Raw genomic sequence first — 14,222 nt, 5'->3', positions numbered from 1 at the left:
GCATCGCCGTCATGATGTTTTGGACTGTTACATCTCTTGTCTTCAGCCAGATGTATTAAATTATAACCTCCATCATTACAAATCAGTCTAAGAATGTGGGTAGAAATGCATAAAATCTTTATAATTGGGATGGATTCTGTTGGAGCCTGATCTAGCCAAGCATTATTTCTATTGGTAGACAATACAAGTACTGTAGAAGGTCTCATTTTTCTGAGTCCACAGCAAAGCTGGAGTTAAGTTCTGTGCCTGCCCTACTGTCTGCAGAAGGGAAGAGAGAACAGGGAAGGCAGGAGTAGGGCAATGTCCTTGTCCCCAGAAGACAGAAGTACAATGGTCCCTTAGTATTTGGTTAGAGCAGCCCTACCCACCATGAGTGCCAAAATCTGTGGATGTGGAAGTCCTATTATGTACACTGGAAGAGCAAAAATGTTGCCCCTTACATAAAATGGCAAATCAAGGTTTGTTATGTGGGATTATTAAAAAATGTATTTTCAAGCTGTGGATGGTTAAATCCATGGATACAGAGTTTGTGGATACAGAAGGTTGATTATCCCCTTTTTGTTTGTTTGTTTGTTTGTACACTCCATCCATAAATCAGCTAAGACAATGTGATTCACATCCAGAAAGCTGTAAAAAGAATCATAGTAGAAGTCACTCCCGCTTTTCATCCACATCTCCTTTTCAATTCTCATGTATTGTGCTACTCCTATCTGACAATAATAGAGATGTTTTGCGGGTTTAAATGGATACTTGTGAAAACTTTAGCCAGAACTTTTCATGGCTAACTCCTAGGATTGTTCCTGTATCAAGACTTCTTAATTACAAGTAGTCAGAAAAGTACTGGGATACATTCTGGAAATGGGTTTAAAGAGACTGCATTTTTCTCACAAATATACATGGAGTAAATAGTAATGAGACAGTTTTAGGAGGCAGCTATGTTTGAGTGGCCATCTGCCCACTATTAGATAGAAAGATCTTGGAGTCATGTGAGGTGAAAGACTGAATTGCTGATGACAGTAGAAAAGGCCAATTCAAGAAACAGGGAATTTTCATATAGTAGGCAAAATTTGGAGCCTGGCCCCTACATTATTATCTTATGATTATGTGATTATGATAGGTAAGCATTTATGCTTGGCTCTTTTATCACCTGATAGTGTCTGCCTCAACCGATTATGTGAATGACACATAGGACAAGGTGAATAATGCAAGTTGGTTTTAAACAGTCAACTCTTTCTCTTTTAATTTCTGAACAGCCTGAAAAATCTGGAGATAATGTGGCTCTATACAGTGGAGAACTCCAAGTCCGTGCAAAGTTGGTTTTACCTTCAGTAGGTAAGAATTTCTAGTATGAGAGCCACTGAAAGAAAATGAGGAGGGCTGTATGTCTGGAATTCATTGCATAAACACAGCCAGTTTATGCAAACCTCTCAAACCTCACACTCACTATTCTCTTAAGCCTTTCATCATTGCTCACAGAGCTTTTACATGGAAGAACAGGATATGGTGGATTATTGATTTCAATCTCCCTCCTGTCTAATTTCTGAAGTTAAAAGATTCACTTAACATTTTGAGCCCTAGCAAGTTTTAAATGAAGTGGAAGTAACCTGTGTTATGGGTATCATTAGAATTCTGCCTTATTAGGATGCTGAGGACACTATCACACAATTATAGCACTGTCTGCCATATATGGCGGTTTTATAATACAGTGTAGATTCATATAAACCAGTTCCATGCAGTTACTGCATTCTGAAACAACATTATATGGCAGTGTAAATGGGGCCTCAGATTCCACTTTAACTGTTGTTTGCATTAAGGCAAAGGTAAAGGTTTTCCTCTGATATTAAATCTAGTTGTGTCTGACTCTGGGGGTTGGTGCTCATCTCCATTTTTACGCTGAAGAGCCAGAGTTGTCTGAAGATGCCTCCAAGGTCTGCATGGAGTGCTGTTACCCTCCTGCCAGAGCAGTACCTATTGATCTACTCACATTTGCATGTTTTTGAACTGCTAGGTTGGCAGAAGCTAGGGCTAATAGTGGGAGCCCACCCTGCTTCCCAGATTCGAACCGCCAACCTTTCGGTCAGCAAGTTCAGCAGCTCAGCAGTTTAACCCGCTGTGCCACAGGGGGCTGTGCTGTTTGCATTACAAATAATAATAATAATAATAATAATAATAATAATAATAATAATAATAATAATAAATTTATTTATAGCGGCCCTCTCTCCCCAAGGGGACTCAGGGAAAATCCTGGGATTTGTAGTTTGATGAGGCACTATAGCTCTCTGGCTGGGAATTCTCAGTGCCCATCCTAAAATTGTAAATCATAACAGTTAAAGTGGAATCATAATGTAAATAACTGTGTAATGCCAAAGGGCACTAAATCAAGAAGGATGTGTGTCAGATGAATGAATGTGCCTCTGTAAAAAAAATCTTTCTTACACATAGGAAATTGGCATGGCTGGGAGAAGGGGTCTAGCTCAGCTTTTTCAAATATGCATTTCTTTGCAATGTGCAGCATTTTACGGGAGAGACAAAGAGAAGCATGAGTTCCTTTCATTAGATCTTACACTATCAACCTGAAGTGGTACATTCTTTGATTTGTCATTTCATGAACTATTTCTGAGAATTAAATCTTCATACTGTTTTGGGAAGTGTAATTTTTAAACATTTCAGCTCTCACCTTCTGGCTCTCTATTGGTTTTGGGTAATGGTCCTGAGTCTTTTTGAATGGAAAGCCTGGGCATATGTGTAACAAAAAATTACTCCAAAATGCTCTGTACTGTGATGTAGAATTTAGCAACGCTTTTTGCCCTGTGTATAGTGATCAGGGTTATTGGTTCTCATTTTTCTCTCCCATTATGGAGAATTAAAATAAAAACCTTAGGTAGGTGCCATCAAAAAGATCTGGATGGATTCATATGTTGCTGTTTGTGTGCATACATTTGAAGTAAACCATTTACATTAATAGTGTGTAATAAAACTAAATCACACAGAATGGAACTTTTCCCCATTAAGACAATATAGGACAGTGGTTCTCAACCTGTGAATCCCCAGATATTTTGGCCTTCAATTCCCAGAAATCCTAACAGCTAGTAAACTGGCTGGGATTTCTGGGAGTTGTAGGCCAAAACACCCACAGGTTGAGAACCACTGGTATAGGCTAACAGCCTTAGTTTTGCAGTGTTTCCCTCCCTCTCTTTCATGACTTCTCTACTTAAAAAACTGGACACAATTCATAATAGTTGCCTATGGGATTTAGTAAATTCATTTGGCAAACTGCTATTGAAAATTGTAATTGCAACATTGTTTTAGTGTAATTCTGTCTTCTCCTTTAAATTTAAACATTTTTTTCAGGGAGAAAAGAAAAGGCACACCCTGAATACCAACTTCATGTTATAATACTTGGAGCCAACAACCTGCCCAAGATAAGACCTGATGGCCTATTAAACCCATTTGTTAAAGGGTATGACTTGCAGCATTTTTAAAAAAATTACTACTCTTTTCATGATGAGAAAGTAACATGTTTTATGAAATCTTTAAAAAAATTATTTTATAAAACTGCACACTTCAGTCACAGATATTGTGAGGAGCAGGAATGAGTAAGAGAAGGTCAAAGATACAGGGTGGATACTTTCACAAAGAAACCAGAAATTGAGAGAACTGATGCAAAGTAAGTAGATACACTAGGTTGCTGTGAGTTTTCCAGGCTGTATGGCCATGTTCCAAAAGCATTCTCTCCTGACCTTTCACCCACATCTATGGCAGGTAACCTAAGAGGTTGTGAGGTTTGTTGGAAATTAGGCAAGTGAGGTTTATATATCTGTAGAAGTATTTTTAAAACTCTAAAATCAGGACAGTAAATAAAGGACAACACTCAGAAAACAGGGGAATTCTGGACATGAAACAATCAGGGTAAGTTAACATCTCCCAACAAAGGATTCCCCCAGGCAGGAATCAGCCAGGTTTTGAAGCTGCAAGTCCTTTCAGTGCTAACCAAGGTGATTAATTGCAACATTCACACTTGCCTCCAATAGGCAAGAGTTCTTTATCCTACTCTGGATATATAAACCTCCCTTGCCTAGTTTCCGACAAACCTCACAACCTGGGCAAAACGTCAGGAGAGAATGCTTCTGGAACATGGTCATACAGCCTGGAAAATTCACAGCAACCCAGTGATTCTGGCCATGAAAGCCTTCGACAACACAAGGAGATACAGTAGGAAAAGGCAAGAGAAATCCCTTTTGCATGGGGGAAACCTTTGTTGAATACGGGCCTTAATTTGAGGGCATCAGGGAAGATGATACATTATACAGTCACTTTTTAAAATGAATTAATAGGTAACTCCCTTACTGTAAATAAACAAGATTCAAAATGCATAATTTTAAGGGGGAGTCACCAAATCTTTTATCTCACAAATTTTTCTGCATGTTTTTTCAAAAGCTGCCTGTGCCTCCAGGGACAAAAGGACGTAAGGCAAAGGACTCCTGTGCTGAAGAAGCAAACTCACCCACAGTGGAACCACCTGTTTGTGTTTAATGGGGTCACCACATCTCGGCTGCAGCAGTCTTCTCTAGACCTAACTGTATGGGATCAAGTATCATTTGGCTTACGCGATCAGTTCTTGGGTGGAGCTCGGCTTGGAAAATGTAAGTGGTTGAGAAAGAAAAAAGAAAGCCCAGAGCCAGCATAGTGGCCTTGTGCCGATGTTGTGATAGTGCTGTAGGAGAACGACAGACCTGAATCTCACCTCAGCCATGAATTCACTGGTAGTGTGTCTATACTGTTCCGTTCTGCCAATCTGATACTGCTGTAACAATCATGTTTTCATCCTGTGGTATCTTGGGATGTGTAATTACGTAGATAGTGTTAGTTTACTCCTCTGACCTAAAACACTGTATCTCCCTGTAGCAGGGAATTCTAAATTCCTCCCCAAACTGTAAACCCAAGGATTCCATGGAATGAGGCCCTGGAAACTACGTATTGAGCATCACTGACCTAGGTATGGCTTGCTACAGTATAAATCTGATACAACTATGCAGTGTGGATAAGTTTCAGGTTCTCAAGTGTTCTCCTGTCTGGAACATGAGGATAACAATTATATGCAGTAGACATGTGGAAAAGGCTCTCTTTGTGCTTGTAGCTACAAGAAAAAAGATTTTCTTCTATGGAAATGCGTGCTTAAAGCATGGTTTGTGCAGCATGGGGAGTGTCTATGGTTTGCATGTGGTCTGCTACTTAATTTTATCTGTCCTGTGATCGTCCTTCTGACTCTCAGTGGGTTGATCTAGATCAGTGTTTCTAAACCTGTGGGTCCCCAGATATTTTGGCCTTCAACTCCCAAAATTCCTAACAGTTGGTAAACTAGCTGAGATTTCTGGGAGTTGTAGGCCAAAACACCAGGGGACCTACAGGTCGAGAACCACTGATCTAGACTGATCTCTTCCCTGTTCTCTGATGAACAGCTAGGCTAAGTAGCATTTGGAGGGAGTGGAAAGTTTCAAGTCTCCTCTCCCCAATGATCCTAATGAAAACCACCCCCCTTTGTGCCTCCCCCCCACTGTTCTGAACATTTGATAACAGCTGAGTTGTGGTAAAAAGTTATTCCCGTCTGGATCAAGGAGACAATTTTCACTTCTTTGGAGAGGCAGAATATAGAGGGTAGCTTGCCCTCAGCTAACTTAGCAAAGGGAAGAGGAGGAGAAAGTGGGAAATATTTCCTCTTCACAATAGACTCCCAATAGACCAGTGGTTCTCAACCTGTGGGTCCCCTGATGTTTTGGCCTTCAACTCCCAGAAATGCTAACAGCTGGTAAACTGGCTGGGATTTCTGGGAGTTGTAGGCCAAAACACCTGGGGACCCACAGGTTGAGAACCACTGCAATAGACTCAGAAACAACCTGTTGCACTCTCTCCTGGCTTTTGTCTTTCCTCCCTGGTTTTGAGATTAAATGTTATAGGATGCGTGGAGGTGGGGACACACTGTGTCTTAAATTAAAGAAATGGAGAACACAAAGGGCTATCCTATTGGTTCTTGGCACAGTTATTTGACAAACCCTATTACTATTCTTCCTCCAGTCAGCACACATCCCAAGAGGGAGTCCATGTGGAAGTCAAGCCTCCCTAGTGAGATTCAGCATCTCCTTCCTGCAGCTTGTGCTATGTTTTGAGAATCACTGACCTACTTGTGACTTGCTGAATTAACCCATTGTCTACTCCATGATTGTTCCTTGTTCTGGCTCTCCTGCAGAACGGCCTCCTCCTTGGCAAACTAGCAAAGGAAAAAGGAACACTGACATGCCATTAGCAACACTAATTGGAACAGCCTTCAGCTTGTTTGGTATCCTGCTGGGCACTCTCTCTGTGACAATCCATGCTTTCCCCACTGCCAAAGACCCATCTAGTTAAAAACTGGTCAGACACAAAGCCTTTACAATTGAACCATTTCACTGCTGCAAACCCAGTTATGTAGTTTGCCTAACATCTGAGATGATTTAAACAAAATGTGAAATATATCTGTTAATTGGGCCGTAGCAGCTACAGCAATATGTTTGTACTGTAGGAGAATGTATGGTTCACACATTTATTTGGCTAGTGACCAAGAAAAGGCCAAAATACTACAGCATAGCATATGTGTCTTGCTGGTGGAATTATGCTATGGCTCCCTGCACACAAACCCTAGTACTTGTGTTTTTGCTGTGATGGCCTCTGGAATTATTATTTTCCCTCATCACATAGAAATGCCAGTTCTTTTGAAATGTATTGGGGTAGAAATCAGTCTTAGTTTTCTTTTCCCTTCTCAGTTTACATGTAAGCATTAAACACAGAAACTGATAGAATTCTTAGCTTAGATATGTGCTGTCTGATAACCATCATGGTGACTCCCTTGAGATACTCTAATAGTGAAAATCTACATATAATACCTCATTGAATTATAAAGGCATATATTGGTGCAGAATACAAAGTTTTTCCGAGGAAAATCAGAGTAATTAAATGGGCAGAAACACGATTGCTCATTCTCACTTTCTTCTGTTGCAGATATACCAACCAGCACTGTGGGTGCAACATCCCAAGCATGTCTTCAGTGGGAAAAAATGCTTAACAGCCCAGACACATGGACAGACATAATGCTTACACTGTACCCTAATGCTCCTGCATTTAAAGTCTGAACAGTCATGTACAGAATATCTCTTGATTTAAGAGCAGAGGGAAAACTATTTGTGGCATTGCTTATTGCCTGCTCAGACAGGTCGAAAAGCCAGCTATTTTAATCCTGAAAGATAAAACCCACAAGGAAAAAAATGTAGGTCTTTAAAATCTCTTTCGTTAGGCACGTTGGATGAAAAAGTGGCAAACTATGAATTTATTTTTTAATGCCAGAAATATTTAATTGCAAATTTCTTTTAGATCGTCAGTGTGTCAGAGGAACTGGCTGGCTATCTTAGGATGTTCAGGCATAAAAACATCCAAATAGCAGTAAGGTGTTACACTGAGAATTTAGTTATGTTGGCTTTAACTACAAGTATTGCAATCTGTCCTACTTGAAAACAAAGTTGACATTGTTTCCATAGCTGCATTGATTTCTATAGACTCTGAAGACTAGGCGTAAGAAGAACAATGCAAGAACTGTCTCAAACATCTTTAAGTATGTGACTCTTGATCTGGATGCTAGATTAAATACATAAAACAGTATCTTTTTGGTGTATGTACAAAGGTATCGCTGGAGGTTGCAGCTGCATTTGTAGTTCTCAGGCCATGCAGGAGGTATCAAGTACAGTGTTTCCTCACGTATTGCTGGGGTTAGGTTCCAGGACCACCCGCAATAAGTGAAAATCCGCGAAGTAGGGACGCTATATTTATTTTAATATTTGTACATTATTTTAGTAGTTATACACTATTTTAAGTCTTTATCAACCAATCGTGTGTTGATAAATCACCTCCTTCTCCTCCCGTTGCCGCTTGGGCTCCTTTTCCCTCCCTTGAGCTTCTCCTTCCTCCCTTCCTTAGGCTGTAAATTGTATTTTTTATGATTTATAATAGTTTTTAAGAGGTTATTGAAAAACCGTGAAACAGCAAATCTGCCAAAAGTGAACTGCGAAGTAGTGAGGGAACACTTGTGCAAGGCCCCCTTGCTTGCCTGGCAACATCTCTGTGTGTATGTGCTGCAGGGACAACTCCCGTCTCCCTGGTTACTGACTGATTATGGGGAGGCACCTGGGAGAAATGAAAAATACATCAATGGAGATCTGAGTAATTATAGCGATACACGTTCTGAGCATGCTGGTAGAAAGTCACAAAAGATAAGTGTCACATATATAGAAGACAACACCTCTTTAATAAGAGTCAATATGGTTTCTGGAAAGTTGAATCTCATCTAAGCTTTTGTTGTTTTTCTGAAAATGTCAACAGTATGTGGATTGGAGAGAAGCAGCTGACATTCTTTAGACTACCAAAAGTTTTCTTGCAAACTTCCTCACCAAAGACTTCAGAGCAAACCTTAGCCATCCTGGGATAACAAACAATGACATGGGAACTGGTTAAATGGGAAGCCGAGAACAGAAAGAAAAGGGCATCCGCCTTACTTGGACATCACCCTCTCCTGTTGTTCCATAATTATGGAAGACACTTAGTCATGCCAATTAATATATCCTCTGTTATCGTTGATCATATACCTCTGGAACCAAATGCTGGAAATCATGAATGGTAGAGTGCTGTTTATCTTCGATTATGAGCTTCCTGTACATATATTTTGATATAAAGAGCCTTCTCTTCCCCACATAGCTGTTGAAAGGGAGGTGAAATCCTCACATGTTGCAAATAAAAGTCTTCTCTGAAACCTATGCATTTAATATAGTGTATAGTTAACTTGCAAGAGCCAGCTGGCTGTAATGGTCTGATAACAAATCAGCATTTGCAAGGCTTGCTGAACAGCCTGATTTTCTTTGTTATGAAATACAGCTGAAGCGTCCTCTGCAGTAAACACTGTACAACACATTTGTGTGAATGTCTAAAATGGCCACTAGGTTTTGTGTTAGGAATGACTTGAAAAACTGCATGTCACTTCTGGTGTGAGAGAATTGGCCGTCTGCAAGGACATTGCCCAGGGGACGCCCAGATGTTTGATGTTTTACCATCCTTCTGGGAGGCTTCTCTTATGTCCCCACATAGGGAGCTGGAGCTGACAGACGGGAGCTTACTCCACTTCCCGGATTCGAACTGCCAACCTTTCAGTCAGGAGTCCTGCCAGCACAAGGGTTTAATCCATTGCGCCACTGGGGTGATGTTCACTAGATGATATTCAGAAAACTTTGGCAGTTGCTATTTTTTTCACGGCCCCAACATTGAGCTAAGAGGACCCCATTTGGGGTTAGGACCAACTAAATCGTCCATGCCCTTATTTTTTTCAATTAAACTTCCTTCTTTGTATTCTCTCCCAATTTTTTTCCTTTCTCCATACGTCTGTCAAGATGTTGCAGCACCTGGACATAATTCCCTCAAGCAAAACTTAAAATGAATAATTACTTTATTGTAACCTTAATGTATAAAATGTGCAAGAACACTCCAGTGTACAGCATTTTTCATTGTACAGTGTTAGGTGGGATTTGGAATGAAATGAAATGCACACACTTTGGAAAACTGGCTTTTGTTTACACCGAATATTTCACTTACTTAACTGGAAAAAAAGAATTTGCTTAATTATATGCAAGCCTCATACAACTTACAACATTATTGTTTGGCTGGCACGAGCTCCATCACCTTAAAGAAAAGTATCCTACTACTTTTAAACACAGATTGAACTCATGTTGCCTCTGTATCAGCAATGAACATTCACTACAGTTAATTCCAGTAATTTATTCCTTCCCTTAGCATTCCTTCAAAAATGGATAGATGACTTGAAACGTTACGAAATAGCAAGAGATTATTTCTCAGAGGGAAAAAATTTATACAGAACTTCACAATCACATTGCTTTGCAGATTTTTTTATTTGTGGTGAATTGCACAAAAACAAATCCCACAACACTGTCATCAGGATACAAAGGTTTAAACTTATGAGTATAAAGCAGCATAGGGAGTTGTATGTAGAAGAGAGCTAATGATGCATGTATTCCGACATTCTAGTAGATTTCCAAAGATTGAGATGGGTACATTTAGGGGCGAAGGTTAACCTGGACATGGTGCAAGTGGAGGAAATCCATGTAAATTCTCTAACTGAGAAAATAAAAAGCTGACAAAGTCCCTTCATGGTTGGAGTCTGAAACTAGATCATTTTAAAAAATTAGAAAATTTGTTAGAAAAAAATAGGTACAGTGAAATTGTATATACGGAATCATAGGCATGTATCACGATTTTCATTTAAAGTAAAAAAAATCTTTACAAATATTTTCTAGATCATAATCAGTTTCTTATGCTGCCTCAACCCAGAAACTAAGATATTGTTTTAATTCTTTTACGTATTTCTTTAACATCAAGTCTGAAAAGTAGTAACAAAATATACAGAGCTGAAGAATTTTAACCTCCCTTTTCAAACTAGAATTATATCTCTCACTTAACATCTTTAACAAAGGTATATATATAAATACTACACTACAGCTGATTGGTTAAGCTGGAGTATCACTCTTCAATGATATTGAAGGCCAAACAATATCCCTGACTGACTCATGCAAAAAGGCAACCGAGTGTGCCTGCAATGCATTTCTTCTGAGCAATCACTGTGGAAGCCTCTTCAATGCAACCGTGCAATAAAAAAGTTTCCTCAGTCCTGCATTTGGAGGTTTCCACCTACATTTTTGCAAGAGGGACAGACCTTTACAACTGTGAATTACCTGTGGTGTTTAAAAACAAGAAAGATGGCACAAGATACTAATAGTGCCTCACCCCCCAAATCTGGACATAACTGCCATTGTAGAGATGCCTGCACTTAAGGAGCACAATGTGAACATATCTGGGGGATCAGCAACTCTAAAAAACCTTTTTGGCACTAAGGTAGGGCCAAATATTACCAAGATTTGACTGTAACTCCATGGCAGCTATTCTTATACTCAAAAGTTGATGGCTGCGTTTGCTAGATTCAGGTAGCATGTGATAATGTGAAGATTTGGGGGCTTTTTGGTATAATGGTGTAGTAACCCTTCGGAAAGAAAAAAGCCAGCATTGAAAATCTGCCTTTCCCAGAGTCTTGCGTCGGTGTATTTACATAGCCTCAAACTCATCAATTCTCTGCTTTGTGTTGCCTTGTCGGATTTGCCTCAGTGTCTTGTACTTATCGCGTCCTTGTCGCATGTTCTCTGTGTGGATGAGGTCGTTTTGTGTCTTCTTGTTGTCATCTCTGGCCTGGGCTAGTTCATCAGTCAGAGTCTATACAATATTTAAGACACAGTGTTATACAGGCATAAAGATACATTAGGGATGAATTATAACAAAACTCTCATAAGCACATGGGCCTAAATCCAGTTACCAATTCCAAATAAAACAGACCCAGTTGAATCCGTGGGTCTTACATAAGGGTTGATTCAATGAATAAATCATAGTTGGGACTAACAATTTAGATTTAGGACACAGAATTCAGGGGATGTATGTTTCCAATGTCAAACTAAGGTGTGCAACATTTAGACGGAGGATCACTCTGGTGGGCTTCAATAAAATATAGTCTAAGAGTCAGAATATCCTCACATTCTTGCTCTATACATCAGTTATTGCTCCAAATACCAGAACAAAAAATTCAAAGTTCTCTGAAGAGATCAACCAGTGTATTATAAACATCAAAAAAGAAATATTTGCAAACTTACTCACTACTGCAACAAAATAAATATTTTCCCAGCACATAATCAGAAACCTACTAAGAGTGACCTTTACTAAGACATAGCAAATGCTGACATATCTGCTCACGTCTTCAAAAGAGAAATTCTTTTTAGATTCTCTCAAAAGAATGAAATGATGCAATAATAATAATAATAACCCACCCTAGTAATTTCTGAATAGTGGCAGCCTCATTTCACTATTCCATTTGGTGGGTCTCTGATAGTTTGAACAAAAATACAACCACTTCACACAAAATGATTTACCAAGCATAGTACTGCCATGGACTTTCCATGCTCGGAAGCAAATGCATCACTCATGTGTAGTTGCCATATTTCTCCCCAATCAACATATTTTAGGAAAGGTGCCCAGGATCACAACAAATGCTCTGACTCACAAATTGTGAATATTTATCTTAGGTAGACTCTGGAATTACATTTCTCAGGAATGCTAATTTTATGCTAGGATACACAGAGGAATCTCTGAAACTCAGTATGTTCATAGGTGCCTTCATAGGTGCTTCACATATATAACTCAGATGTCCAGTGTTAAGTGTCCAAAGCTGTCAACCTTGCAAGTCAACACGGAAACATAACTGAACAGACTCACGGCCTAACTGCCCTGCCCCCAACCCCCAATATTTACCCTTTTCTTTCTGAGAGATCGGACACTCAAGCCACTTCAATCACCGAGACTCTAAAGCTGGTCTCAGTCACTCTATTTGGTCTCCTGGTATTTGGTTCCTTCCTCCCAAGCTTTTCCTCTTAAATATGCATGTTAATCACCCTTAAAGATCCTGTTCTGCAGGCTTCTGAGAAGGGAGAACCATCATCTACTGGATCTATTCCCTTGGCCCTTTTCCTATTGGTCTCAAAGCAACTGTAGGGGAGAACTATTAAAGCAGCTTGACAATTCCAGAGTATTTTGCACAAATTATCTATATTTCTCTTAATCTCTAGGAAAGTTAAGCCAGTCAATTACACATTGACAATCCCCTGAATAAGCTGTCCTTTTCATCAATGGAGGCCTGAAAACCTTACCTGCAGCTGTCTTTGCACACGTTCATTCTTCTCGGCTTCAGTAATCCGTTTCTCCTCATTGCGATCATCTGATATGCCTTCACTGGAAAATTCTGCACTGTAGCCAGAAGACTCTGTTCCTTCATCTTGAAGGTTATCGTGGACATGGAAATTAAATGGCTCAAAAATGGGTGGTGGAGGTGGAGGAGGAGCAGTCATCACCAGGTGTAGCTCCTCTTTTGTTTTCACAAGATCTTCTTGAGCTTCCTTAGCCTATAAAAGTGAAACCAGCAAGCAGTCTGTTACAGTACACTTATATTACAACTTTAGCTAATTGTCAAAATATGGAAGACTTCTTCGAAAAGGGATATACTAAAATAAGATTTTCTGAAGCAGAGTATTTTATTATTTGCTGTTACGCTGCAGCAGGATTTCTTTTTTAAAAAAAAATTAGTGTAGTGCTGACTGCAAAGTTTTGGGGATGTCTTCTCAGAAGCAAATCCCATTAGTTAAACTGGGTCATTTCTGGGAAAATGTGCAGAAGATTGCAACTCAAGCAGTGGAGGCAAACAGGCAAAACTCTAATTCTGTACTGCAGTCCAATGCCATTATACTAGATTTCACAGCCTCGTTTCCCCCCTGTAATTAGCATCTAACTACTTTGTGGTTTGCATTTAGGTTCAGGTAGGAACAGGCATTCAAAAGTCCATCAGTCACAATGGCTACATACTACTCACAGTGACAGAATGCCTTTTATTATAAACTTTTTGGAATATACTGCAATAACTTCTGATTAGCATTTGGTTAGCTACTATATGAACAGAGAGAAATTAGACTAGCCCCCACCCTGGCCACATTCCGTAAACATCTGAAAACCTGGCTATTCAAATGTACGTTTGATTAAATTGGCATAAATTGATGACTGTCCCTCACCTCCACCTAGACCTAGTTACAGTGCTTCTTCTGATCCATTCAGTAGAGGTTTATAAGATATTGTACACAGACAACATTTGCCTTGCGTGTAATGGAATATGTTTACTGTGCCTAACTATTAGCTATTGGTTTCGAGTATGTTTTAATGAATTACATATTTTATGATTTCATGTTTATATGATTTAAATGTATTTATGTGATTATATTTTATTGTGTATTGCTGGGCTTGGTCCCCATGTGAACTACCCTGAGTCCCTTCGGGGAGATGGGGCGGGATATAAGAATACAGTTATTATTAAAGTTGTTATACCATGGACTAGAGAGAACAGGGATGATGAACTATTTTGAACTCCAAGGCCCACAATCCCTTTCGCTTTGTCCTGCTAGGTGAGTTATCTGGGAGTTGGAAGTCCAAATAGTTTTCTATCCCTATCATAAACCTTCCACCTCATCAACCATAGGTCCTCTTAAGTTACTATG

General features: G+C 39.6%; 2 protein-coding genes across 7 annotated transcripts in view; one reads left to right on the top strand and one right to left on the bottom strand.

The window, feature by feature from the left end:
- Positions 1–8,834, top strand: part of sytl3 (synaptotagmin like 3) — a 42,664-nt gene extending 33,830 nt beyond the window's left edge. For 4 of the 5 annotated variants that reach the window (XM_008123380.3, XM_062976746.1, XM_062976734.1 and 1 more), the window contains 4 exons: positions 1,254–1,332; positions 3,352–3,460; positions 4,438–4,643; positions 7,033–8,834. In XM_008123380.3, coding sequence (XP_008121587.2) covers positions 1,254–1,332; positions 3,352–3,460; positions 4,438–4,643; positions 7,033–7,163 — 525 coding nt within the window. In that variant the 3' untranslated portion in view covers positions 7,164–8,834. The other variant, XM_062976743.1, reaches the window with a different exon arrangement.
- A 1,124-nt stretch (positions 8,835–9,958) lies between these two features.
- Positions 9,959–14,222, bottom strand: part of ezr (ezrin) — a 75,642-nt gene continuing 71,378 nt past the window's right edge. For both annotated transcript variants that reach the window (XM_062976758.1, XM_062976752.1), the window contains exons 13-14: positions 12,831–13,082; positions 9,959–11,349 (exon numbers count right to left, since the gene is read on the bottom strand). In XM_062976758.1, the coding sequence (XP_062832828.1) occupies positions 11,185–11,349; positions 12,831–13,082 (417 nt within the window). In that variant the 3' untranslated portion in view covers positions 9,959–11,184. The remainder of the gene's footprint in view (positions 11,350–12,830; positions 13,083–14,222) is intronic.

The sequence above is a fragment of the Anolis carolinensis genome, chromosome 1 (assembly GCF_035594765.1).
Source record: "Anolis carolinensis isolate JA03-04 chromosome 1, rAnoCar3.1.pri, whole genome shotgun sequence".
Classification (NCBI taxonomy): Eukaryota; Metazoa; Chordata; class Lepidosauria; order Squamata; family Dactyloidae; genus Anolis; species Anolis carolinensis.
The sequence above is the reverse complement of the archived record's forward strand: the minus strand, read 5'-3'. Positions and strand labels throughout refer to the sequence as shown.